Genomic DNA, 26,552 nt, shown 5'->3' on the forward strand with positions numbered 1-26,552 from the left:
GCAACAAAGCGGCGCCTAGGGCGGTTGGGTAAAAAATTTTCAATACAACTACTTTTAAACTACTTTTCAATATAATTCATTTTTATTATAAGCTAAACAAATATTCAATAGTCAAATTCATCCAAAAAAATAATCATAATTATGAAAAATTATTCAAAAAAAGAACACAAACATAAGTTCATCTCATCAAACCATGGTTGTCAAGGCCTAGGCATTTAATGATTCATTGATTCTTGATGTTGATTATGGCTCATGCTTCACATTCTATTGCTGACGGGCACTTTGGGCCATGGAGTTCCTTTGCAGTTTGGGTGTCAATTAAGTGGTTCAAAACAAGGTGGTTGAAAAACCGCCTTGCCGCCTAGGTAGACGCTTTGACAACCATGGTTGAACCAATAGTGTGACTTCTTAGGAATATGATTCTTTGGAGACTTCTTTGCATGCACCCCCTTTGAAGAACAGCCGCCCAGAAGGCTCCCCCTTGAAAGTCATACCTTACATTTACATCTCCAAAACAGAGGCTGTTAAAAATTCAGTTAAATTTTGCTATGAAATAACATTTATACCCTTGCTTGTTATGGGTATAATTGAAATTTCGATATTGTCCTCCAAAAGTGAAAAGAAAACTGGTTTTTGCATTTTTTCTTTACTTTCTCCTTCTCCTGTCTTCTTCTCTTCCTCTGATCAGCCAACACCACTTTGAGTTGGCAGCCACCACTCCTACATCACAACCGAGGACCTGATTTTTAGAGTTAAATATCCTTTTAGATCTTTTGCTGCCATTCAAAACCGAAATTGGGCAAACAACTTCTTTATTTCATCGTTCTTCACAAAAAACTAGTTGGGTTCTTTCTTTTTCCACTTTTAATGTTTCCTGTGTAAATAACTAAACATTCTCCTCTTTGTTTAGCTGCTGAAGAGAATCAGGGTTCTTACTAGCTGGTTGCTATTAAGATGGTGGTGGTACAGTTCATGAGACCTGTTTCATGATCAACTGGTTTTTTTATGAACAATCTGAAAAGCATCAGACCGTGGCCAGATCCTGCCGAATCAAGGAACCTCGGATGACCTTTTTGTTGCTCTCCATTGATTTTTCAGAAAATGTCCCTTAAAAAGAATCTTTTCCTTCTTTCACTACCATCTTCTCCGTCTTCTGTACTCTTTAAGTGGAACGATTCAACAACCACTCAGATTAACTAGTAGGGGGGAAAAAAATTATGAAAGCTATTTGCAAATCTGATTTTCTCAGCAAAGGATTGTAGGATGTTGATCACTTTTAGGAGTTAAAAGAAAAACCTATGTCAAGAGTAGCTCTCTGATTCAATTAGTGTGCTTCTTCTTCTTCTTTTTTCTTTCTTTCTTTCTTTGTGATAAGCTTAGAGAAAGTCGTTTGAGGTGGCACGGCCACGTTCAACAGAGACCTATAAATGCTCTTGTACGGAGAAGTGATATAATCCATATTGAAGGAACTAGAAGAGCTAGGGGTAGACCTAAGATAACCTTAGGAGAAGTGGTGAGAAAGGATATGTATAGCTTAGGCCTTGTATCTAGCATGGCCTCGAACAGAACTGATTGGAGGGCAAGAATCCATGTAGCCGACCCCATTTAGTTGGGACAAGGCTTATTGTTGTTCTTGTTCTCTTGGTTGTTTTACTGCTCCAGCAATTGAAGGAGAAGGAATAGGAGAAAGATAAATTCAAGAGCATTGCTTTATTGATAGGACTCTCTCCACAGTTCAATGAGCTGGTGTTAGATCGAAGTCATGGTTATGGTTGGATGAATCACCTATCTAAGCAACAGGGTAATGATGAAAAGAAGAAAGGAGAAAGACAAAGAACCAACAGCAGAGTATCTTTCAGATTCAATTAGTGTGCTTCCCCCCCCCCCTTGGTTGTTTTACTGCTCCAGCAATTGAAGGAGAAAGAACAGGAGAAAGATAAGACAAATTCAAGAGCATTGCTTTATTGCTAGGCTTTTCTCCACAGTTCAATGAGCTGGTGTTAGATTGAAGTCACGGTTATGGCCGGATCAATCACCTATGTAGACAACAAGGTAGTGATGAAAAGAAGAAAAACAACAGTGTCGAATTTTAGCCACCCCCCCCCCCCCCCCCACAAAAAAAAAAAGGGGAAAAAAAAAACTTATGGAAGAAAAAGCGTAATTTCTGCTATAGTCATAACAGGTGAGGGTATGAAGGTTGTAAGTCATTTTACAATGACTCTTAATTGAAACTTTAATTAGCGTCAGTTTTGGAGGACCTAATTGTATGTTATGATCTTTCGAGGGGGGTGCCTCATTTTGGGGGGGGGGGGCACGTAAAAAAACTCTTCTACAGTAAACAATTAAAATATGACTATCAATAGAAAATATAAATCGGTTGAGATAGGGGTCGTCCTGGCAACCTAGGCCTATGCCTTGAGCTCCTTGGTCCACCCTCTCCCAACTCGGTTGCTTTGCAGCCTTGATAACAATAATGGATTCAAGATAATTATCAAAGGTGCGACACAGCACCAATATAATTTTGCAATAATAGGAGGATCATGGTTCAGATCTCGCCCTCATGGGCTATCTTGCCCTTATGAAAAACCATGATCTCGAGCGAGATCTGGTAAATTTCCAGGGCCCAACTTGTGTGAACTTGAGGGCCTGTCTTGGGGGTTTAACAGGTTAGGCTTAAAGTTGGTTTATAGCCAATTTTAGGCCTTATAACACAAACACACTGGTGGCCTTAAATCTGTGAGGAAACAACCCTATGTATGATTTCTAACTTGAGCCTAAGTTTGAAATCGAAATGATGCAAGAATGACCATGCAAGGTTATCAAGCATGAAATATAGAACCATCAGACGTATAAATGAAAAGCAAGTGATAAGATACATCAAAAAACTTAAATTATTCATAATTCCATCCATATGAGTACAATACAACATCGTCATTCTCAACTCTTGAGAATATAGTACAACTATCATAAGTTCATAAATCATAACTTCATAATCAAATCAATCAAGGCCTAGCTCCTCCACCAGCTCCACCAACACCATGACCATGTTCTGTAGGTCCTCTAACGGCGGTTGTACGTCATTCAACCAACTCGATGAGGTGGTCTAGAATATCATCCCTCACAAAATTAGGAGTGTTGCAAGTGAATATTCGACGAGAATCAAGCAAAAAATCCAGTTAAAATCCAACTTGGAAGGTCATTGGCGAGAAGAGTGAGAGAGGGTCGAAAAGAGACTGAATCTCGCCTTGATTCGATTAGGTTTTGTAAAAAAGAAACCTGGTTGGACCAAGATCCCGGGTTGAACTGAAATCATAACTAGAGCGAGATCTTGGTCGAGATTTCTACTGTCTGTTATTGCCTGGGATGTCGTCTCACCAGGCCAATAAAAAAAATGAGATCTCGAGCGAGACCTCACGAGATCTTTGACCATGAGGAGGATTCCATTTTGAAGTAGAAAACCAGAATTGATCTTAAAGTAAGGTAGAAATAGGAAACCAAGTTGATGTAGGACTTGAGAAAACTCGACAAGATCAAATTTTGAAGGAGTGGGTGTATTTGGATTACTATACAATTTTCAGACCTAAAGTTTGATTTGAAATCTCAGATAGAAAGGGTGAAGAAATTGAAATCTTCAGTGAGCAGTGTATACACAACAAAATAGTTTCCTAAAAATGCTATCCTGGTTTGATGCTGGATGAAATGAAGAATGGAAAATCGATGTGTATGAACCAAACATCTCACCTGGAACTAGACTGAATTCTCATCTTCGCTACCCCGACATTTGACCAAGGATTGCATTTCATCTCACAGATCAAGCTTTATTCAATATTAACTCATATAGTGGCTTTATGGCTTTTATCCTTTAAATGCAATGTAAAAGTGTACTTACAATTGGAGCATGATGTGTACCTGTAATTTTGTGTTTTATCTACATCCAAACTTCAGTAGAAATAAGCCAAGTTCTGTTTTTCATCTTCGTCAGTGAGTCCAATAGAGGGCCTCGCTTTTTTGCTACTCAAATTCCATATTAAAACATGATGGAACATGCCTTGAAAGTCTATCCAAAGTTCCATTATAAGTATGCCATTTCATTGTAATGGAGTCTGATTGTATTCTTGTATTTTACGCCACTTTGAACTCACTTATAAGGCACTCCTGCTCTTTGTTTTGGGCTGAAACTTGTTCAGTTGGACATGTTCTAGGTCATTTCACCAACTTACATACTACACACGGTAGGTTGTGGCCAAGGTTTTGAAGTACTCATTTTGACCAGCCTCAAACCTAGTGGGGGTTTGAAATCTTGACCAACTCAGTGGAACACATGAGAATTTTTCCAGGACATCTCGATGGGTGGTTTGAGCCCTATTTTGAGGGGATTTTGCATACACCCTACTTAAAGCATAAATAACACAATTAAAAAGAGGTATTTTGCATAAAAAACCAATGGAAAATACTCATTCATATCCTACTAGTTGAGACGTATGGCCATTTTGACAAATACAAAGAGATGTGTGACAAAAGTATTTTATTAAAAAACGTAAACATTGTCATCATAAACCACACCAATTGATACATACATGCTTGTACTAATATTCCACTATTTTTTAAGTAGAAACAAAAAATTAATAGGGATTTATTTTATCATTTTTAAATAATTACAACAAATACTGATAGGAACCCACGAATCGAATGCAAAACTGATATTATTTAATTGATAGAATAACGATGAACAATGATAAACTGGTAACAATGGTGCCAGTCACCCCCACAGCACATTGCTGCCCCTCAACCTACGACTGCCCAAACATTCACATAAATAATCCTTAACTACTACTCACATCTTACCCCTATTTATAACCCCTAATCAACCCTAATCTCCCCAAATCTTTCTCATTCAGTTATAAATATTCTGCAATATTCTACAATATGCTGTCTGTCCCCTAATCTCTTTCATTTAGTAGTAAATATTCTGCAAATCATTCACAATATTCTGCCTGTCCCCAAATCCCTCTTATTCAGTAGTAAATATTATGCAATATTCTGCAAATCATTCTCTATTCAACAACCTCCTTTTTAGGACCAGATCTGATTGCTTTCTCTATTCAGCAACCTCCTTCTCAGGATCATATCTGATTGCCTTCCTTAGCTGTTGTTCGCCAAATCCAGCTTTCTTCTTGTGCTTGCGAGATACACACGATATATGAGGGGGCCTATCAATACTCTTCTCCTACAGTCTCACCTTGTCCTTAAGGTGAAAATTAGGAAATAATTTATTCGGCAATCGCACCCACGTCACACCATAATTTTGCCAGAATTCAAGCTGTTTCATCTTCGACGATGCCGATGAGTCCCCTTCTATTGCTACCACTATCAGCCATGGTGGTTTCGCCGGATTTCTTGCTTCCCAATCCACCTTAATTTCTATCTGGAAAAGCCTTTGTGCCCCCCTCCTATGTTTCTTCTCTTCTCTCTCTTTAGTGGAGAACTCAAATAAAACTTCCATGCAATTGTTTCGATTATCGACGCAAGCCTGAATAGGTCTGAAATTAATCACAGCTTCATCCGCAATTTTTGCCTTTGTCGATCCGCTTCCTCTTCCCTTTGATTGCATAGCATGGTTGTCTTCACTAATGCTGATCGCTATTTCAGGATTGTGCCAACTCAAAATTCGTTTTGATTCTCTACCATGACCAAAATCTATTTTAATGGCTTCTTGGAAACTCACCCAAGTAAGTTCGGACCAAGATCTATCATACACCCAATCCAGCACATCTCCTTCCAAATGTTGGAGAACCACACTCAACCTTCTCTCTTCCTCAATTTGGTATTCCCAACAGAATAACAACACTTCAAGAAGCCATTCTTGCACATTGCCTTAGCCGGAAAACATGGACAATCCGGTGTCCATCTATTCTTGCAGACCGTCAATGCTCTAATACCAATTTGATAAGAACCCATGAATCGAATGCAAAACTGATATTATTTAATTGATAGAATAACGATGAACAATGATAAATTGGTTACAATGGTGTCAGCACCCCTACAGACATTGCTGCCCCTCAGCCTACGGCTGCCCAAACACTCACATAAATAATCCTTAACTACTACTCACATCTTACCCCTATTTATAACCCTTAATCAACCCTAATCTCCCCAAATCTCTCTCATTTAGTAGTAAATATTCTACAATATTCTGCCTATCCCCAAATCTCTCTTATTTAGTAATAAATATTCTGCAATATTATGCAAATCATTCACAATATTCTGCCTGCCCCCAAATCCCTCTTATTCAATAGTAAATATTATGTAATATTCTGCATATCATTCTCTATTCAGCAACCTCCTTTTCAGGACTTGATCTGATTGCTTTCTCTATTCAGCAACCTCCTTCTCAGGACCATATCTGATTGCCTTCCCTAGCTGTTGTTCGCCAAATCTAGCTTTCTTCTTGTGCTTGCGAGATACAAACGAGATATGAGGGGCCTATCAAATACCTAATAATTTAAACAAATAATTAGCTACAGAAAAATAAATTCAACACCATCATAACATAGAACGAGTGATGGTGTCTCACATATATTAGATGCAATGTTATCTATCATGTGTAAATATTATGTTTTTCCAAAATACATTACATTGAAATTACTTTTGAAACCGAAAAATAAAAAAAGTATTGGCACTCCACAAAAAAAAAGTTTTAACACCATAAATTCATAGATCATACATCTAACTAGACATATATTGATTCAAAAGAGAGATTTTAAGTTGCTTCAACTCTCAAGAAATCAAAATTTTGGGATGAATACACATACCTTACTTCAAGGTATGTTTAATCCCCAACAATCCAACAAAGTGGATGTTTGTTGGCAAAGGACTACATGAGTGTAGGGATTTGAAGCCAAAAAGTTGGATCTTAGGTTGATATTTGCAAAAACTGGTGGGCGGTACTGAGACAAAATCTGTGAAATATGCAGATTTTGAACTAGGTAATTTTAAGAAAGAAGATGGGCCAAAATAATCCGAAATTGTTGAAGAAGTCAATACGGCCGAGTTGCCTTCCATCTCTTATCAGCATAGGCTTCCTGCTAACTTTTAGGAACATATACAGATGACAGAGAGGATATAAAAGCACGGTAGGAGTCAGACAAAGAGTTATAAGAAACATATTTAGCTATGGGATGTTGAGTACAAGATCTGACCCCTGGTCAGAAAACTCTTCTGGGACTCTTAAGTTGTGTTGGTGTGTGATGGGAAGATCTAGAGTCGGAAAGAACACCTCTCCTCTAGGACTCTCCCCCTGGAGAGGTGTATAGTAAGGGCAAGACTCATTAAAAATTACATCCATGGATACAATTGTTTTCCAGGAAGGAGGATGATAACATTTATACCCTTTCTGAGTAGCATAATACTCCAAAAATATGCAGCGTAGGCCTCGGGGAGCCAACTTACTCTGGTGGGCTGTGATTCTGGCATAACACACGCATCCAAAAACCTTTGGGGGAATAACAAAAGAAAAGGCTCCCTGAATAATCTCATTAGGACCATGGTGGGAGATCTCGCCACTCAGAAATACCGAGATCTCGACCGAGATGGCGAGATCTCGACCGAGATGGCGAGATCTCGGTCGAGATATGCCAAAAAATTGGCGGTAGTCTCGGTAGCCCATCTCGGTGAGTTTTAGGGCTCTGGTTGGGCTGAAACTTGGTATTTAGCCTATTTAAGGCCTTTTGAACACATTGGTGGCCTTAGATTTGTGAGAAAATAACCCTAACTATGTCTCCTACGTCGACCCTATGTGTAAAACCGAAATTCTGTGAAATGCAAAGTTAGAGTCTTAGAGAATAGAGATTATAGATATAGAGTTAGAGTCTTAGAGAGTTAGAGACAACATGTAATGTAATTATGTAAAGATATCAAGTAATTCAAGACTTCAAGTTAATGAGTTATCATTTATCAACCATCAAGTATCAAATACAAATATACAATAAGTCAATAACATTACACATCAAGTATTCAAGTCAACAAGTGATCAAAGTTCAAACTTCAAACTATCAAAGATTCAAAGTAATAAATTGTTAAACACTTAAATGTCTTCAAAATTTTACAACCATAACTCCATAAGAATTAAGAAGATTACAACTTACAAGTTACAAGACTAAGACTAAGAGTATCACTCAACATTCCGCATCAATTGATTCTGAACGGTGGCCACATATGACTCCCAAGTCAATTGATCACTGAAGTATGTCACATATCGGTTTATATGATCATTATATGTTTGCATGTCAGAATACTGGAGGAATAACAGTCTGGGATAACCGTCAATCGTGGTGGGTGAAAGAGCCATTGTTGTTGTTGTTGTTGTTCATATAGTTGTTGAGTATTTGGGTACAGGTTTCTAAACCACTCATTTAACAACCCACCTTCACTCCCATATGCATACTCTCCAGGTGAAGGGTCTTGAGGAATAGTATGACCTCCATAAGAAGAATACCCACTGTAATCTGACCCGGTGTTGTGATCCCCGTATTGGTACCCCGATGACAGGCTCTGCTGTTGTGAATCACTCTGATCTAGGCTCATGCTTCCCATGTTCAATTCAAGACCATGCATGCTCGCATCATCATTCGGTTGCCCCTGCCCCTGCTTTGATCTGCTCTTCCTACTCTTACTATAAGTTCGAGAGATAGGGGAACTGTGGCTCACATGTGTCGGATGACTCGGACCTGGTGGAGGTGATTCAGGTGACTCCCTTTGTTGACGCTGACTTCCACCAGAAACACGACCAGCCTGACTGCCTCCATGACTCGAACTCGATGTCTGATTTGGGCCACTTGGCCGTCTGGTATCATCGGCATCATCATCTGAATCCCCACTACTAGTTGTCACCTCAGTTGTTTGAAGTCAACCAGGTGGCTCCACAAATGGTACAGCTGATCCTTCTGATGCTGCTACAACAGCCTGACCCTCATCAGAAGATAGGTGCTCAGCCACAGCATCTGGGCCCATAGCAGCAGCAATGGTAGGATCAGGCTGCCCTTCTGGCCCATCCAGCACTGGGCCACCTCGATCCTTAACCCACTGATATATGACATCATCTTCCTCATCTTCTGTGGGGGGCTCGTGGAATATATCAGTCAACTCAATCGGTTCACGATTGTCGTCATCTATATTGTCTTGTATGTGCCCTACTCTCAATCTCATGTTGTAATGCACATACACCAAGTTCTCGAGCCTCTTACTCCCCAATCTGTTCCGTACCTTACTATGGATGAGCGAGAAGGTGCTCCAGTTCCTCTCGCAACCAAAGGATGAGCAAATCTGTGAGAGTACTTTAATTGCTATGTCCCTGAGATTTGGCGCACTAGTTCCATATAGAAACCACCAGTCAGCTGCATAACCAAAAATAAGAATGCATTAGGCAAGCAAATCTTTATATTTATATAACTTATCAGTTATCATTTATAGATTTATAGACTTATAGACTTATAGACTTAATGACTTATAGAGTAGTGAACTATTTACCAGGATCAGTTTTTTTCCTAGTTGCAACTGCAGAAGGCTTTGCAAAACCCCCAGAGGCATCCCTGAACTCCCTAATCTGTACACCAATTCTTCAATTATTGTATTATGTATATGCTTAATGCACTAATGCAAGAAGTTGAAGAAACAATTGAATAAGTTCTCACCTCTCCATTAATTGTCCCTTGCATGACGGGATTTGACACAAGCTTCTCCACCACCGCTTGCACCGCAGTCATCAACTTTACATCATGCCCCAGATCATTCTTGTAATGGTACTTTGGGTTGAGGTAGTAAGCTTGCATTGTGGAAATAAAAAATTTGGTTAGTGACTTAGTGATTTGGTTGTTTACTAACTTACTTGTTTATAAATTGTAAGTTATAAGTTATAACAAATAAAGAATTTAAATTAAGTATGCAACAAAAACTTAAAAGACTTAAAAGTGACTCACCAACCAAGTGCAAAGGATGCATCAAGTGCATCTCCCATCTATTATCGATGATCCTCTCGTAGGATTTGAAGGTGCTAGGGGCAGCAGCTCTAACCAACTCTTTCATTTGCTGGAGGGCAGCATATATGTGGGGCATTGTGGGCTTCTTCTCCGAATCCACCATCCTTAAAACAAACACAATAGGCTCTATAATGCCCAGTGTCGTATTCAGCTGCCTCCAAAAGGAATCATCAGCAATGGTTTGTTGGGCTAGTACTGCATCAGGATGGCTAGATCCACGCCAACCAAACCACTCCTCACTTGCAAACAAACATGTGCCGAAGACCCACCACTTTCTTCTGGAAGCTTTTCAGAGCTACATAGTTGGTGGCGAATCTAGTCAATCCAGGTCTGACTAGATCACCCTTACAGTGGTTCCTCATCATCTTTAGCACATAACCATGGTTATAAATAAAATTACTTACCCTTCTAGCCCTCTCAACCACAGTACTAATTGACTTTCTTTTCCCCAAGTCCTTTAACATAAGATCAATCGAATGAGCAGCACATGGTGTCCAAAAGAGGTGGATCCTGCTGCTCTTCTTCCTCATCAACATTTCACCAGCTTTTTTGAAGTTTGCACCATTATCTGTGACAAGTTGGACAACATTCTTTGGCCCTACCTCGAGGACCACCTCCCTAAGAAGCTTGTAAAGGTAGTCAGCATCTTTGATCTTATCTGAGGCATCCACTGACTTGAGGAAGGATGTCTTTCCATTGCAGCTCACCATGAAATTAATGATCGACTGTCTAGTAGGACCAGTCCATCCATCAGCCATCACAGTAACACCATATGTACTCCATTTTTCTTTTAATGATTCAATGTATTCATCCACCTCCTGCTTTACCGTGGGTAAATATTTATTCATTACTTTCCAAGCTGTTGGGCCTTTAACCCCTACACCTGCCCTAGCAACTGCATTGATCATCCCCTGATAGTATGGTGTTTTGGCTACATTGGGTGCAATGTTGTTATAAAGCATGAATTTGCTGATTGATAACCTAGCTTCCTCCTCCCTACTGCCTTCTCTACCTCCAGCAAACATATAGGAAATGCTTCTTTGATAGATGTCTTGTTGGTTGAAGAGGGAGGGGTCTTGGTCAAATGTGGAATCATAATGTGTAGTCTTCCTCCTCCTCCTTTCGGTCCTCTCAGTCTCAGTTCCCTGAAAACTATGTCTAGGTGGCATGGATGCCCCTGACCCCGAACCACCTGCTCCCCTTGTTTGTTCATATTGCCTCACACTATCAGCATGTAAGGACTGTCTGCTAGCTTCCATTGTAGCTTTCATCTGTCTCCATTCGGCTCGTGACTCAACACCCATAACCCTCCTCCTCTCTTCATCATCGCTTGACTCCTCATCAACATCAAGAGTAGGTCTAGATAGCATTGTATCCTCAAATTCCCTTTGCTTTTGTGCCATCTCTTCCTTTTTTTGTTTCCCTCCCCTTAAAGTTGTTGCAATTGCTTTTTGGACTTCATAAGGAACCCTAGGACACTTGGCAACATCTTTATAACCACCAGCCAAATGTTGCTTTAATCTGGTTGAACCACAAGAATTCAAAGTCTTAAGGCAATACTTGCATCGAGATTTCTTCTTGTCAGCAGTCAGTGGATCCCCATGTTGCCAAGCAATGTCCTGAGTCCCACTACTAGTTGCCATTTAAGATTCAAATGTACAGCACTGAAAGTCTGAAATACATACATGAATCATGAATATTCCCAAATTAATCATTAGAATAATTTTTAGATACATAAAAACATGTAAAAACAATTTATAAAACAACAAAACACACACTTTGTTCTAAGATAACATATATACAATGCTCAAACAAACATGTTAGTATTTTTAAAATAAACTACATAATATGAGCATCGTTTAAAAAAAAAAACAGATAAATTTTTAATAACATATTATTTTTTATAATTATTTAATGTAAAAAAAATTTATAAAACAACAAAACACAGTTTGTTCTAAGATAACATATATACAATGCTCAATAAGACATGTTTGTATTTTTAAAATAAAGTACATAATATAAGCATCATTTAAAAAAAAACAGATAATTTTTTAATAAAATATTATTTTTCATAATTATTTTATTTAATTATTTAAATAAAAAAATAAAAAAAATACAGCAAGCATGATAACCAAAATATTAATACATGAGATTGTAGCCCTCTAAATGTAGTTTAACATAAATAATAATCACATTCATATCATAAGTATTTATTTATAATCTTTAATTTTAATTTTTTAGATAATATATTTTTTAAATACGAAAATTCAAAAAAAAAATTAATAACAGAAAATTAAATTTTTTTCCATGAAAGTGTAGATCTAAGCTTGAACATCAACATATATTTATATCACACTCATACAATTATTGTAGAACCTTGTATTTGAAAAAAATCAAATTTGGGGGAAAATCTTACATTTCTTGAAGATCCCTTGAAATATGCTTGAATCACTACAAATATGCTTCAATTTGTTGTTGTAGATGAGTTGATGATGTTGCTATGTTGAATCCCCAACAAATTCCGGCCAAATTCCGGCCAAAAATGAAGTTTTCCGGCCAAATATGAGCTTCCAGTGAGATAGAGGAGAGAGAGAGGCTTGAGAGAGGCGAGATATGCCTCTCTCGAGCGAGACAAGGGCTTTAAAAAGCCCCTAAGTGTGGAAAATCCCACCGTTAGCGAGATCTCGCCGAGATATTGGCGAGATCTCGCCAGAGATCTTGTCTCGCCTCTCTGAAAAGGCGAGATATCTCGCAAGATCTCGCCGAGATCTCGCGAGATCTCCCACCATGATTAGGACATTTAAAACCAAGTATCCTACTGGGCATCCTATTCATAAGGTAAGAAGTATTGAGTATAGCATCACTCCAGTATTGGTCAGGTACATTCATAGCAATCATAATAAAACGGGCTATCTCTAAGAGATTCCGGTTCTTCCTTTTAGTAACCCCATTTTGGGCAGTCGTATCAATGCAACTGGTCTGGTGTATTATGCCAAAGTCAGAGAGATATCTCTGAAATTCACCATCAATATACTCTGTGCCATTGTCACTGCGAAGGATCTTCACAGTGGCATTGAATTGAGTTTTAATCATATTATGAAAATCACAAAAACATAAAAAAACCTCATTGTTTTGTTTTAAAAGATAAATCTATGTAGAACGATAGTGACAATCAATTAAAGTAACAAAGTGCCTATGGCCAGTAATAGACACACGTCGGTAGGGACCCCACGCATCAGTATGAATTTACATAAAAGGAATAGTTTTTCTATTATGAAGAGAAGGTAAGAACGAGTCTACTTCGCAAAAATGCAGGCTTCACAAAAAAAATCATCATCATTACAAGAAGAAACTAAATCAGGAAATATTTTCTTAAGAGTTCCTAGAGGGGGGTGACCTAGCCTACGGTGCCACTGATGAAGGTCTGATATTACCGAATGGACCTGATTAGAAGATGTAGTTAGAGCAGAAGTAGATCCTTCAATCGGCTCGAGCAAATAAAGTCCATTGTCTAGTTTACCACATCTAATCTCCTTCCCCGTGACTAGATCCTGGAAGACATAGTAAGATGGGAAAATGTCACTTTACAATTCAAGTCATGTGTAAGACTACTGATACAAAACAAGTTAGTAAAGAAATAGGGAACATGTAAAACTTTAGACAAAGAAAGGGGTGGAGAATGTTGAATGGTCCCTTTTCCAACAATTGAAGAATAGCAGCCATCAGCAATTCGAATTTTATCCTTTCCAGAAGTTGGAGCATATTGTAAGAAAAATGAGGATAAACCTGTCATATGATCTGTGGCTCCTGTGTCAATAATCCAAGGAGTAGAAACTGAAGAAACTTGGAAGCTTGTAAAAGTTTTACCTGAAGTAGCAAGGTAGGAGTTGGTTTGGTTAATAGAGGAAGCAGTGGTAGAGGTTTTACCGGCAGTAGAAGATTGCAGAAAACGTCACAAAGTAGCTTACTCTTGAAAGACCAACGTCTGTAGAGGGTGTTGTGGAAACTGTCTCAGAAATATGAACTTTCAGTTTTCCTCTTTTTTGTGCTCTTTTTGCTTAAAATCAGTAGGCTTCCCATGGAGTTTCCAACAATTGGCCTTGGTATGATATGGTTTGTGACAGTGCTCACACTTGACAATCTCCTTAGCCGGATCAGATTTAGTGCGAACAGACTGTAAGGCTGATTTCTCCATAATAGGAGCATGAAGCATGGTTAATCGCCGGCTTTCCTCACACTGAACAAGTGCATAAGACTGTTCTAGTGTAGGGAAGGGAGAACGACTTAATACTTGCACTCTGATATGATCATACTCCACATTCAAACCTGCTAAGAAGTCATATACCCGAATCTTATCAATGTGCTTCCTATAAGTAGTCACATCATCTGGATTAGTGGGGTGATAATTCCCATAATGATCCAACTCCTGCCAAAGAAAGCGCAACTCAGCATAATATTGGGCCATAGTCAGCTCCTTTTGGGTAGTCTCATGAAGCTTCTTTTGTAGCTCATAAACCCGTGCATCATTCCCCAACTATCCATAGGTTTCAGTAGTAGCCTTCCAGATTTGGGCTACAGTATCAAGTAATAGGTAACCACGGGCAATAGTTGGATGCATGGAATTCAAAAAGAATGACATAATAAGAGAGTCATTTGATATCCATTTATCCTGTAAAACACCTGCGGTAGTAGGTTTGATAGTGGTGCAAGTAATGTGTCCAACTAGTCCTCTTCCAGCAATAGTTAGGAAGCAGATCGAGACCAGATCAAATAATTTGTGTCATCAAATCTTACCGAAAGAGGATGAAGAGTCGGGTAATGTTCGGATCCAGTGGGAGCAGTAGTATCATCGATGGTTGCCATGTTGACAGAATTGTCTACAGTTCTTCAGTCTTCACCCCTTCAAAGTAACTGAAATGTCGCAGAATGCAACAGCCAAACCACCTAAAAAAGGAATGCAACAGCCAAACCACCGAAAAAAGGTTATAAATACCCCCCCTCTTTCTTTTTCTTTTCTTTTTTTAAAAGAAAATTTACAAATAAGCCCCTGGAAATTGCAAAATTACAATAAAGTCCCTAAATATATGCAAAAATTGCACATAAGCCCCTATACTAAGTAAATTTGCAAATAGGTCCCCTAAAACTGTAAAATTACGATTAAGTCCCTAGAAGAATTCAAATTTACCAATTAAACCCCTCAAGCATCGGTTATAGATTTAGGTAAAAAACTCACTGTTTGCTTTCTTTCTTTTGTTCTTCTCTCGATGGTGCAGGATTTCTTTCTTCAGTTCTTCTCTTGATGGCGCAGGAAGCAGCGATGATAGCAGCACCAGTAGCAGCGACGATAGTAGCGGCTGTAGCAGCGGTGGTAGCTGCAGGGTTCGTGACGATAGCAGCGGCGGTAGCAGGGGTGGTAGCAGTAGGGTTCCTCTTCTCTTCTTCTTTACCTCCTTTTTCTTGTTCTTGCCGTGGCACATTTCAGTCCAAAATTGAAGAATCGATAGGTGTAGAAAATTTTCAAATTTGAATTTCTGCGATAATTGCAGAAAATTCCTGCGATGGTTGTAGAAAAAACTCTGCAATTGTTGCAGAAGAAAGAGAACTCTACGATGGTTTTACGGTAGCAGAAAATTCCTGCGATGGTTGCAGAAAATTCTGCAACTGCGATGGGTTTTACGGTAGCAGAAGAATGAGAAAATCTGCAAAAAATTCTGCGATGGGTTTTGCAGAAGGAAAAAAGAATAGAAGAAGATCAATCAAACTTAGGCTCTGATGTCATGTTGTGATTGTTGTGGAATGGCTTATGGATCAATGATCTCAAGCCCTCTATTTATAATTAAGTGGAAAATACACTATTACAAGGAATAGAATTCTACATGAATACAAACTCTAATTTAACTCCTATACAAACTCTAATTGAACTCCTAGTAGAATCCAACAATATCCATTATAATGTGTATGTCTTCATTTATGTTTGTTGGGACTTGGGAGAGAATCCCCGTGTTGCTAGTTTGGTGAGGAACCACACCAATGGGTGTGCTGAAAAGGACAATCCTCCATATGGGGCCACATTTTCAAAGCAGGTAGGTGAACATAATAAAAATATCATGTGAGAGGGAAACTGCAAACTGTTGTTGTTGAAAGTCTTTTCCCATGTTTGTGATATATCCTGCTTCCTTTTCTTTTCTTCTTTTTGTTTAAAATAAGATGAAGTTTGTATTGGGAAGTACATATGTTTGTTAAGGCTTTTGGAGTTCCCTTATCAATGGCATCATGCCTGTTTTCTTTTGAAACAGGTCTCATTATCTGCTAAGGCTGAAAAAGTATTAGAAGAGTCCATACTCGCAGAAACTAAAGGAGATGTACTTTATTTTTGGGCAAGATTGGACCTAGATGGTAGTGATAAAGGAGGAAATGATAAGCTTACTTTTTGGTCAATTTGTGACGTCTTAAATGCTGGACACTGCAGGTATGTTTTTCTCATATATCAGTTGCAATGACATAACCAAGTGCAGAGCCAAGCTCAGCTACGGGTTTGGTACTGATTGTGGATGTCTGTTTTGCTGCTAAACATTTCAGTCCTTTACTGATTTTAAAGTATTGAATGAAATGTCTTTCAAAGTTGGAGGAATTTATATTAGTGAACCTAGAGTAGATTTACTCCACCTGCATTGTAATAGAAAAACCCATTTCCTGACGTTATATAGCTATAATAAGGTTTGGTGATTTGGTGGGTTGGGGGATTGTGTCAATCAACTTGTATCTCGCTATTGTTTTAGATTTGGTTAGACACAATACTTTGTCTAAGATTTGGTTGGTCCAAGAACTTATGTTGTGAGTGCACGAGTTTTTAGGGCTTTCTGCATGTCCATGGGATGGCATGGGGTTAGATATAGGGTTATGTAAATGCAGCGGCCTAAACCACTAATTCACAGAATTTCAAGTAACAAGGGATGCATTCTTCATTCTAGGCATGTTCCGGTCACCTCTCTTAATGTCCCTGAGTTTATTAATTTTCTATTGTTCAAAACACAAATTTGTTTCACCCTATGGTTTGCTTATTTGACTGTGAGCATTTAAAGTAGTAGTTAAAACCAATAGAAGAATGAATCAAGTAAAATATATATATATATATATATATATATATATATATATATATTTTGGGGGTGGGGGTGGGGGTGTGGCTGCGTGAGTAATGCATTTTACTTGTGGCATCAAGACAAGGTAAGCTTAAATTTCAGATCTTTTACTCACTAAACTATGATGCTAATATGCCTCGTCATGCCTAACCAATCGAAAAAAGAACCTCTAAGAATAATGAAATAAAATAAATTGAATAAATATCAATTCCCGAGAAAATATTTATGGTGAAACAATTGGAGCCTTGGTGAATAATTTTATTGATCCAAGTGTTGAACTGGTGCTAGTTCATTTCTTTTCCAAATGCTTGCAGATCTGCCTTTGTGGATGCCTTCCGCCGGATGTATAACTTGCCATCATATGTAGATGCACTGCCCCCAATGCCTGAAGATGGTGGTCATTGGTCTTCACTGCATAGTTGGGTGATGCCAACAACATCCTTTCTGGAATTTGTAATGTTTGCAAGGTATATCCTGGATGTTTTGATTTGGATTTGAGAATCAAGGCGATGTTGCATCGTTAATGATGTTCGTTCTTGTGTAACAGGATTTTTGCAGATTCACTTGATGGTGTGAATAATAATATCAGCAATCCTAAGACATGTGTTCTGGGATCTTCGGAGCTTGAGGTGGTGGAATTGTTTTTGTTGAGACATTAATTTTCAGGTTTTAGAGGGACCATTTAGTGTTAGCTTGGTTTCTTTATCTAATTATGTGTTTCAATTGCTTTTTTTTCCCCCCCTCTGGTTCTATTCCTCAGAAAAAGCACTGTTACTGTCGGATGATGGAGCTCCTAGTCAATGTTTGGGCTTATCACCGTGCCCAAAAGATGGTTTATATACATCCAAACTCTGGTTTGATTGAAGAGCAGCATCCAGTCGAGCAACGGAAGGAATTCATGTGGTCCAAGTACTTCAACTCTACATTGTTGAAGAGCATGGATGAGGATCTGGCAGAGGCAGCTGATGATAATGACTCTCCAAGAGAAAGATGGCTGTGGCCCTTAACAGGGGAAGTGCATTGGCGGGGGATTTATGAGAGGGAGAGAGAGGAGAGGTATAGGCAGAAGATGGATAAGAAGAGGAAGACCAAGGAGAAGCTAATTATCAGGCAAAAGTTTGGATACATCCAGAAAACAATTGGAGGATAGGATGCTCAAAATAGGCTGTAATTCTAACCACAACCTGGCTATCTCCTCACAGAACACAGATGTATCTGTTTTCGACTGAGCAGGAATGTTGGAAAGCTCATCCAGATAGAGGGGAAGCAGAATTCCTTCTAACATTACTGAAAGCCCGTTGGTTTGTTCATATTCTTTCTGTTTTCTTTTACTCCTGAGTTTTGTGCTCTGATGGAGTGGAGAGAAGGCATAAGTGGAGCTAAAGTCCTACTGGAAAAGTACTAACCAAATCTCAACACTACGAGGAACTTGGAGGTGGGGGATCTTGGATTCAGAAGATTTTAAAAATTTTTGTTTACATTTACAGGTGTGATGGAAGCGATATTTTTTTGCACCATTTGTAAATTCATTTGAGAATTTTTTACGCAATATTCATTGAAATATGAGTTAGTATCTGCTCGGTTGTAAATGTTCAGATTTCCATTTTTTTAACTAAGAAGGAAAAAAATCCATGATAATGGAACACCTTTTAATATTTTTGGTGATATATGAGTTGGTATCTGCTTTTTTAGGAACCTGGAATATGAAGTTGAATGTATTCTAATGGGCATGTGGTGGAACTATCTCGACTCTCACCTGTCACACATTTGTTTGGCTCTCTATCAGATGAATTCTTTTTTATGTTTACAAAAAAGCAGTAAGGTTACATTAGACCATAACATTACATAATGTTCGGTTAGGGTGCAGGAGATCAAATATTCTGATATTGATATTATGGGGTAAACGTTTCGTATGGAGGAGCATGTTTCTTGTAGGTACGGAGTGTGCATCATTTGCCCCAACGGGAATACTCTATGCTCTTCTGATAGCATTAGAACCACAAATTATGTGGGGTTCACAAGTAAAAAATAATTAAATTTTTTTTTACCCTAACATTGTGGGCTCCCTGTAATTCGTGGTCGGCAACTGTTGAGGGAGCACTATCTATACTTTCAGAAGGTGATCGGACTCGTAGGTACATCTAGGTTTGCTTTCCACGGAAATATAAAATTGTCCACACTAAGCAAGGAAAGTTTCAATCACTATAAAGTTTAAGCTACTCATCTTAAGTTGTAGTTATATCTAACAAGAAGCCTTCTAGTTTGCGTATTGCCATGTCACCAGTGATGAAGATTAATTTATGCTAAAAGTTGTAGTTATATCTAACAAAGATTAATCTATGCTAAAGCACTGTATATGAAGTATATGTAATAATATTTTGCCAAAAATATGTCAAATACTAACAAATAAACCAAAAATAACAATTGCCACTTTTATGTTAAGAACCATTAATTGTTTAGAGGAAATAACTAATATATCTTTAATTGTGTTATTCTATATCTTATTTTACAATATAAAATACTAGACAAATGAAGAAGGAATTCAGGAATTCATGAATTCATGGAGGCAGAAAGAATATGAAATTTAGAATTTTATTTTATTGGGACAACACTGTAAATCACAAGAGATTAAGGACAATATAAAAATTATAAAATTAGCTAACTATGAGTTAATAAAGCCTACTAACAAAGTATATTATTGTGGAAATTTAAGAGATGCTTTGAGAGATCATTGTCAATTTGATATTTCTTTTGTGCTTTTTGCCAATTATATATATTTTGGGATGTCCTTGCAATCTTGAGTTCTAAAGCCCCTAGTCCCCCACAACCAAGGTACCAAAAGTCAGCGATATATTGCTATGTCAATAGAAATCGACACGAAATCCATGAGTGATATGGGTTTTTCCAAAAGTCGCCGATATATCGCCGAGAAATTGGCGATATATCGTCCACGGAAGAAATGTCGGCAAAATTTGTTGTTTTTGATTGGTTCCTCTATTGCAGATTCATGTCCTGTTGGGGCAATTGTATTACAAATTCTACAAAATACAAAAAGTGAAACTGCAACACAATTGAAAGATGAAGATCCTTAGCCAATCCAGAGAGCTTGAAGTTGCAACAGAACGAACCACCAATCAATGAGGTTGAATCACATTTTAAATGCTGTCTTTAAGGTAATTGATGCACCCTACTACCAAGGGTTCTTCGCACCACTACCTCCAAGATAAAACAACCTCCAACTAGAAGATGAGGTAGTTCTTCTAGTCCCTTCAAGGAGCCAAAAGCTAGAGCACAACACTTAGACAACTCAAAGAAGAAATGAACTTTGTAAAACAAATAATGTGAGTGTGAGGAGTGTCTCTCTTGCACATCACATGCAAGGAAGGGTTTGGTTTATATAGATCCAAATCTCTCCTTACACCCCTTAGGATTCTTAAGGCAATGAATTGGATTTAATCCATTCAATAACCTTAACCCCACTCATGGTTATGACCATGAATGATTATGAAGTTGAAATGAGAATTGATGGTCAAGAGTTAGAATTTAAGTAAATTCCACCATTTAAATAAACCTACCACACCACATTGATCAAGACCTTTAAGACCCATGACCAATGTCATGAAGAGCCTCATAACCAAGGTCATGAAGGGCCTCCTTTACTCATGGTGTTACCACCCTTACCTCATGGGTCCTACACACTAACAACAATTAAATAAAAGAAATGCAAAAACTAATTTTGAAACTTAATATAGATTTTTAATAAAAAATCTAACATGTCCTACTGCTACTTAGTCACCATTGCAATTTGGTATGAAAGATTCTCCTCTTTTCTCGAGCTTCGAGTAACCTCCCATCTAGTGTTGACAAAAATTGCAGGTTTTTGGAGGTTATGCTGTGTTTGTCGGTGATCTAATTAGATCTAGAACCTTGTTGTTTTGGGGTGGTGTTGATTGAGATAGCAACCCTAAAAGTTTGTGAAATTGATGTGGATCTGGAACAAGTGAATAGCTGCTGCTTCTAGTTCTTCCGTTTTGGACCTAAACAGAAATGTAAAAAACAAGAACTTACTAATTTTGAAGTAACAACATTGCTGAAAGTGGCACCAACGAGCTTTGCATTCTAGAAAACATGAAAAAATGACAAAACCATCACTCTTTCCTCTCAAATTCACTGGAAACTGAATTAGATCACTGGAAAAAGAAGAAGACAATGAAGAAACAAAAAGTATAACAAAATGTCACAGACACATATGGGTGAAATGTCGCCGATATATCGGTGTTTCGCCAATATATGTTTGTGAATTGGCCGATATATTCGACATTTCGTACCTTGCCCACACCCCCACCCCCAAGCCCCCAAATTAAAAAAAGAACCAAAGAAAAAAAGAAGAAGCACTCTCTGGGCAAGACCAAATGATTGATTCCTAATAGTTAAAGCGGTTATTAGGATTATTAATTTTCCCTTACCCCAAAAAGAATTTTAGTAATTTCCCTATGAAAAGGAACAGGAAGGTTTTCGTTTCGGCCTAGAAGTTTTTCTGGTCAGAATCGGTGTGGACCGATTCGTTCTCCGATTCTGGGGTTTTAGATGCTGAACAGACCATCTCCGCCGTCCAGCTCGAAATTATTACTCTGAACTTGCAGAAAACTGTGTGTGCTTCGAGGTTTGGGAAAATTCTTCTGGAAGTCCAGGTACACTTCGGCTAGTACTGCTCTCGATTCTTTTTCATTTCTTCTTTCAAGATTTATGTGGGTTTCTGTACACAAATGCAGTCCAAACCGTCAATCTTGTTTAATATATTAAGCAAAAGTTAGTGGAACAGGTAGTGTTTCTTGGGGTTTTCTCCTTTCTTTATTCCATACTGAAGCTTGACTGCTTGATTTGAAGTTACTTGGTCATGTTTGATATTCTAAACAACAAGTTTAAATTGCTGGGCACTTCGGTTTATTTCTTCAATGTTGGGTACCTACTGCCTAGATGAGTTTGAGCTCTTTACAGATCTTCTTGTGGACAGCTCCAGCTTGTTCAATTTGAATTTCTTGATTGAAAAGTCAGGTTCCGACATATATATGATTCATTTCATCCAAAAATGTGTGATGGGTTTGCATGCTGACAATCAACCTTATCACATCACTGGAAGAATGAATAATTTGGGCCGTAACTAGGAATGGTTGATGGGTTACCTCTTTGTAGGATGTGGTCTGGTGTTTTTATGCTTCTTGGAAGGCATCTGACAATTCTTGTTGATGTTTAAGCTATTGAGTTAGTGATTCCAGTTGACGATATTTTTTCCCATTCTATCTTCTTTCCTTTCTTTGGCTTGAGTTGTATCTTTCTTCTTCTTCTTCTTCTTCTTCTTTTTTCTTCCCCTCCTCCTCTCCTCTTCTAATGATGCTCGGCAAATAGCATTTTCAGCATTCCCATGTGTAGGGGTGAGACCCACCATTAAATGGATCCTAAGTAGAGTTTCCATTTCCAAGTATCCTGGGTTTTGATAGTTCAGCATGTTTAATATTTCAATTTCTTGGTGCTTGTTCGGCATCCATGAAATGGTGTGTTTATCCTTATTCTTCCTGCATGCGTGCTAGGCTGGTTTGCTTTTATCATCCCTTGTTTTTGTCCCTCCTTGGCTGTGAATCATTCATCGCTGGATGTTTATACTAGACCACCCGCATTAGCAAAGAGGATAATTAGACAAGCACTTGTGTCAAAATCACCCTACTAATCTTTACTATTTCCCACAGGATCTGTTAATCCTGGAGAAGTTTTGCTATGATGAATACTTTCAAGATTAGCTTAAGTGGGAAAAGTTTTGCCCTCGCTAAGACCAATGACTCTGAAGGGAAGAAGTCCCGCATTCGTCGTTCAAAGGAGGAGAGGAAGGATATGGTTGAATCTTTTATAAAAAAGTAAGTGGTTTCTAATATGATGATTTAATTTAAGTTGCTAATTGCTAAGTTCAAGCCACTCCAGATTAGTTCTTTTTTAAATCAAAAGATATATGCAAAGAGATGGATTATCTATGAAGTTGTTCTTATCTATTTGATGTATTTATGCAACTTCAGATTGTATCATTGCAAATATAAAGAACCAAATTGGCTTGCGTGTTCTTTTTTCCTTGAAAATGCCACCTCATTATCATGAAAGATACTGAAGATTTGGTGCACCAAGAAGCCTGATCTGTAGATGTCAACTTTTGAGGCACCGTTGGGTTCTTATGGCTGGAGTCCTGCTTTTATTAGATTTCTGTGACCATCTGAGAGTTGAATTTTTTGGTAGATGGTCATGAGGAGGTCCTTAGTTGATCATGAATTCATGTATGATTCAATATTAAGAGTCTTGCTTGCAAATAGATAGCTATCTTCAAGTGATTCTAGTCAGTTGCAAGACTTTCTCCTGGAAAAATGACCTCATTAGCAGTTAATTGCAATTAAAATTGTCATATGCCGAACTTGAGAAACATACACTCACAAGGACATTGTTCTCTTGTAATATTTGATGCCTCTATCATTGATAGAACCAAAACCTAATACGCTTTCTCATTGTTGGTATCCTTCTAGCTCAAATACAGCTGTTATGTATAAAAACATACGTTGATTGTCCACTCTCAGCTGTCTATTTCTGATTTTGCCACATTCTGCTATTGTATTGCAAATGTGATGGAGTTATCATTGGGTATTTGTTAAGATCTATGAAAAATGAGAAATTTTTAATTGTTTTACATTTCGTACTATACTTTCTGTTAGCTATTTAGCTCAAAATGAAACTAGTATGCTAATGTTGAGTAATTATTCAAAAAATATTCGGCATATATCTAGAATCTTTTTTTTTTTTCTCCGGGTGGAGGGAGGCAGATTCTTTGCCTTTTCATTTTCCAAAGTGACACTTTCTCAAAATCTTTTGCTGATAAAAAATAATTACAAAATTGTTCTATACTGTCGGTTGTTGGATACTACCTGTATATGCTTGTAAGTGAGATAGTTGTCTTCTCAATGCTGCTGCGTCTCCTTTTAGAAGATGGTTGAGTCTTCCTGCCTTTTCATTATTTTTTATATTTTTTATTGGGAATCTGGTTTCTGGTCAAACAGACCTTTTGATTAGAAGTATGAAACTCAAAAGAGTTGTGGGGATTTAACAGCTGGCTTATTGTTATAAATCTGTTTTTCTAGGGTTCCAGATGGAGGTCTAATCGTGCATAGATCTTCACCAGTATGACACCTCAAATAGTGAATAAGTACACAAAATTACAGAAAGATCTGATGGCCAGATCTGCAGGATAATATATTTGAAAACAGAGTAGAACCCTAGAACCAGGGTATCTGCCAACTGACCAGTAGTTGTCTAGTGGAAGAAATAAACTAAAAGAAGATCAATGTTATCTTAAACACTTAACAATAGTGATCAGGAATTCAAAGGACAGCCAGGACGCAGGGTTAGGACCTACTGGATGTAGAGAAAACATATGACAGTCACAATCTGCTTGTCAGATGACTAGGTATGTGGTTGAAGGGCCTATGACAGAAATATAACCTCAAAATTAGGAGTCCACTGGTCAGATCGTATACTTAGACTGGATAGAATTGGTAACTTAGTGAATAAGTAATCCTCAGTCTTGTAACCCCTTGTGCAGAACAATAGCTATGATATGCTGTGATTTGGAACCTATGGTGCTGCTGGAGTGTTGTGACACTGGCCTGCAACCTAATTATGACTGAACTCGAGAAGAAAATTGAATCAGAGCAGAACTTAGTAACGAACAAAAAATGGATGTAGCTACAATTGTACCATTCATAGTTTGATTGCACCAACGCTGGATTGAAGAGTGAACTTGAACGTTGAAAGTTTATAGAAGAAGAGGATATGCCGGTTCAACTATAAGATAGGCTCCTGATGCAGTTGGGAGTTGTGTTAGATAGAGATATTATTATTTGTCTTTAAATTTTGAGTCATAGGGTAGGAGTCAAAGCTCCAAGGTAGACTCAAGGTCTATTTAATTTACATAGGATTTAGGGGTTACTTTGAACTCCATCTTTGGTTTAGTTTCTTGATACAAATAGGATTGTTTTGAGTCTATTAATACTTTTATAACTATTTGTATTGATATGTTGTTTTGGAAATTAGTTGAAGTTTATCTAAATGCTGCTGCGAAGGGCTGTGTTTACTCCGTTCACCTCCTCTGATCTTCTTGTTTTACTTCCCATCTGCTACTTTCCTTGTTCACAGTTTTATCATTGGTTGCTGGGTTTTCTAGCTGTATTTGGTGGTACTACTCAAGAAGGAGCTGATGACTATTAATATCTACCGAACGAGTTGAAGGAAGCCTGTCTCCAGGCAATTCAAACCCCTATATCTTTGGCTCAGATTGCTCCTTTTACTGTGAAAACCAAGGCCATAACATTTCCCTTAATCCTTGACCTCCTATTTTGTGGGCTGCTTGTGTGGGATTGGTAGAACCTTGAAGGATGATTCTGTGCCTGATATTTCAGGCTCATCCGAGAGTCAGAGGAGTTCTCTCAATCAAAGTTGACAGGTTTTCTGTTTTCAAGTACTGGGTTTTTTTATTCTTTGTCTGAGGTTGAAATGAGATATAAGTCTTTGGAATTGGAAGCAAGGACAGTATTGTTATTTACTCAAAAACTTCTAGGATAATTAATGCTACTCTGGTTATCCTCCTCTTTTAAGTGTTCATTACCCACAACACCCTTTCTACCCCATACATTGAACTTTAATTATGTTTTTGAAGTTCTGTAAATTTACAACTGTGCCAATCCCTCAGAGTAAATCAGATTGTTTACCATTCTTCCACTGTCCTTACAAAACTCAAGATAGTTACTGTTCTTCCACTTGTGCTTGTGGATTGAGTTATCTAATGCTTAGGTAGACCCATAAATGATCAATTGAAGGGGAACCTGATCTGGGTTGCATCACGTCCTCCCAATCTCCTCATTGGAATCTCAACAAAATTTGCTCTCTTACAACATGAGGTATTTCATACTCATGCACATGCACGTATCAATTTCTGTTTTTGGGCCTTTGACTGTAAAACCCTTTGCCACTGTGGAGGCCTCTTTATTTGATAAAGTCTAGACCTTTGCAAAATTAGCCAACACTTTTGGTAAGAGTTTATAGAGATGCAGAGAGAATAGAAACTTCAATGTAATAGCTCCATCGGTGTCTAAGAGAATAGAAATAGAATTACTATAGAAGATAGAATCAATATGATTGCAGTACAAAGTAGAAATTCTACATCTTGTACTTTGTAGAACCCTCTACGTGCATAGACTAACTACTTGGACCTAGTACTGACCCATGAAGACCATGAAACTTGGCTGACCCTATGTATTCATGTGGAAATGCCTCTGCTGGAATCTTTGTACCA

General features: G+C 38.0%; 2 protein-coding genes across 4 annotated transcripts in view; both read left to right on the top strand.

The window, feature by feature from the left end:
- The window catches only part of LOC149023649 (UDP-Glycosyltransferase superfamily protein), a 56,363-nt gene extending 36,974 nt beyond the window's left edge, over window positions 1-19,389 (top strand). Inside the window, exons 11-14 of one of the 2 annotated variants that reach the window (XM_089144192.1) lie at window positions 16,331-16,503; window positions 17,488-17,640; window positions 17,721-17,802; window positions 17,934-19,389. In XM_089144192.1, the coding sequence (XP_089000318.1) occupies window positions 16,331-16,503; window positions 17,488-17,640; window positions 17,721-17,802; window positions 17,934-18,323 (798 nt within the window). In that variant the 3' untranslated portion in view covers window positions 18,324-19,389. The remainder of the gene's footprint in view (window positions 1-16,330; window positions 16,504-17,487; window positions 17,641-17,720; window positions 17,803-17,933) is intronic. The other variant, XM_089144193.1, reaches the window with a different exon arrangement.
- A 2,313-nt stretch (window positions 19,390-21,702) lies between these two features.
- The window catches only part of LOC149023650 (DNA binding protein), a 47,410-nt gene continuing 42,560 nt past the window's right edge, over window positions 21,703-26,552 (top strand). For both annotated transcript variants that reach the window (XM_089144194.1, XM_089144195.1), the window contains exons 1-2: window positions 21,703-21,864; window positions 22,918-23,082. In XM_089144194.1, coding sequence (XP_089000320.1) covers window positions 22,946-23,082 — 137 coding nt within the window. In that variant the 5' untranslated portion in view covers window positions 21,703-21,864; window positions 22,918-22,945. The remainder of the gene's footprint in view (window positions 21,865-22,917; window positions 23,083-26,552) is intronic.

The sequence above is a fragment of the Hakea prostrata genome, chromosome 2, assembly GCF_041222555.1.
Source record: "Hakea prostrata isolate BN-2017 chromosome 2, UWA_Hpros_2, whole genome shotgun sequence".
In the NCBI taxonomy this organism is placed as follows: Eukaryota; Viridiplantae; Streptophyta; class Magnoliopsida; order Proteales; family Proteaceae; genus Hakea; species Hakea prostrata.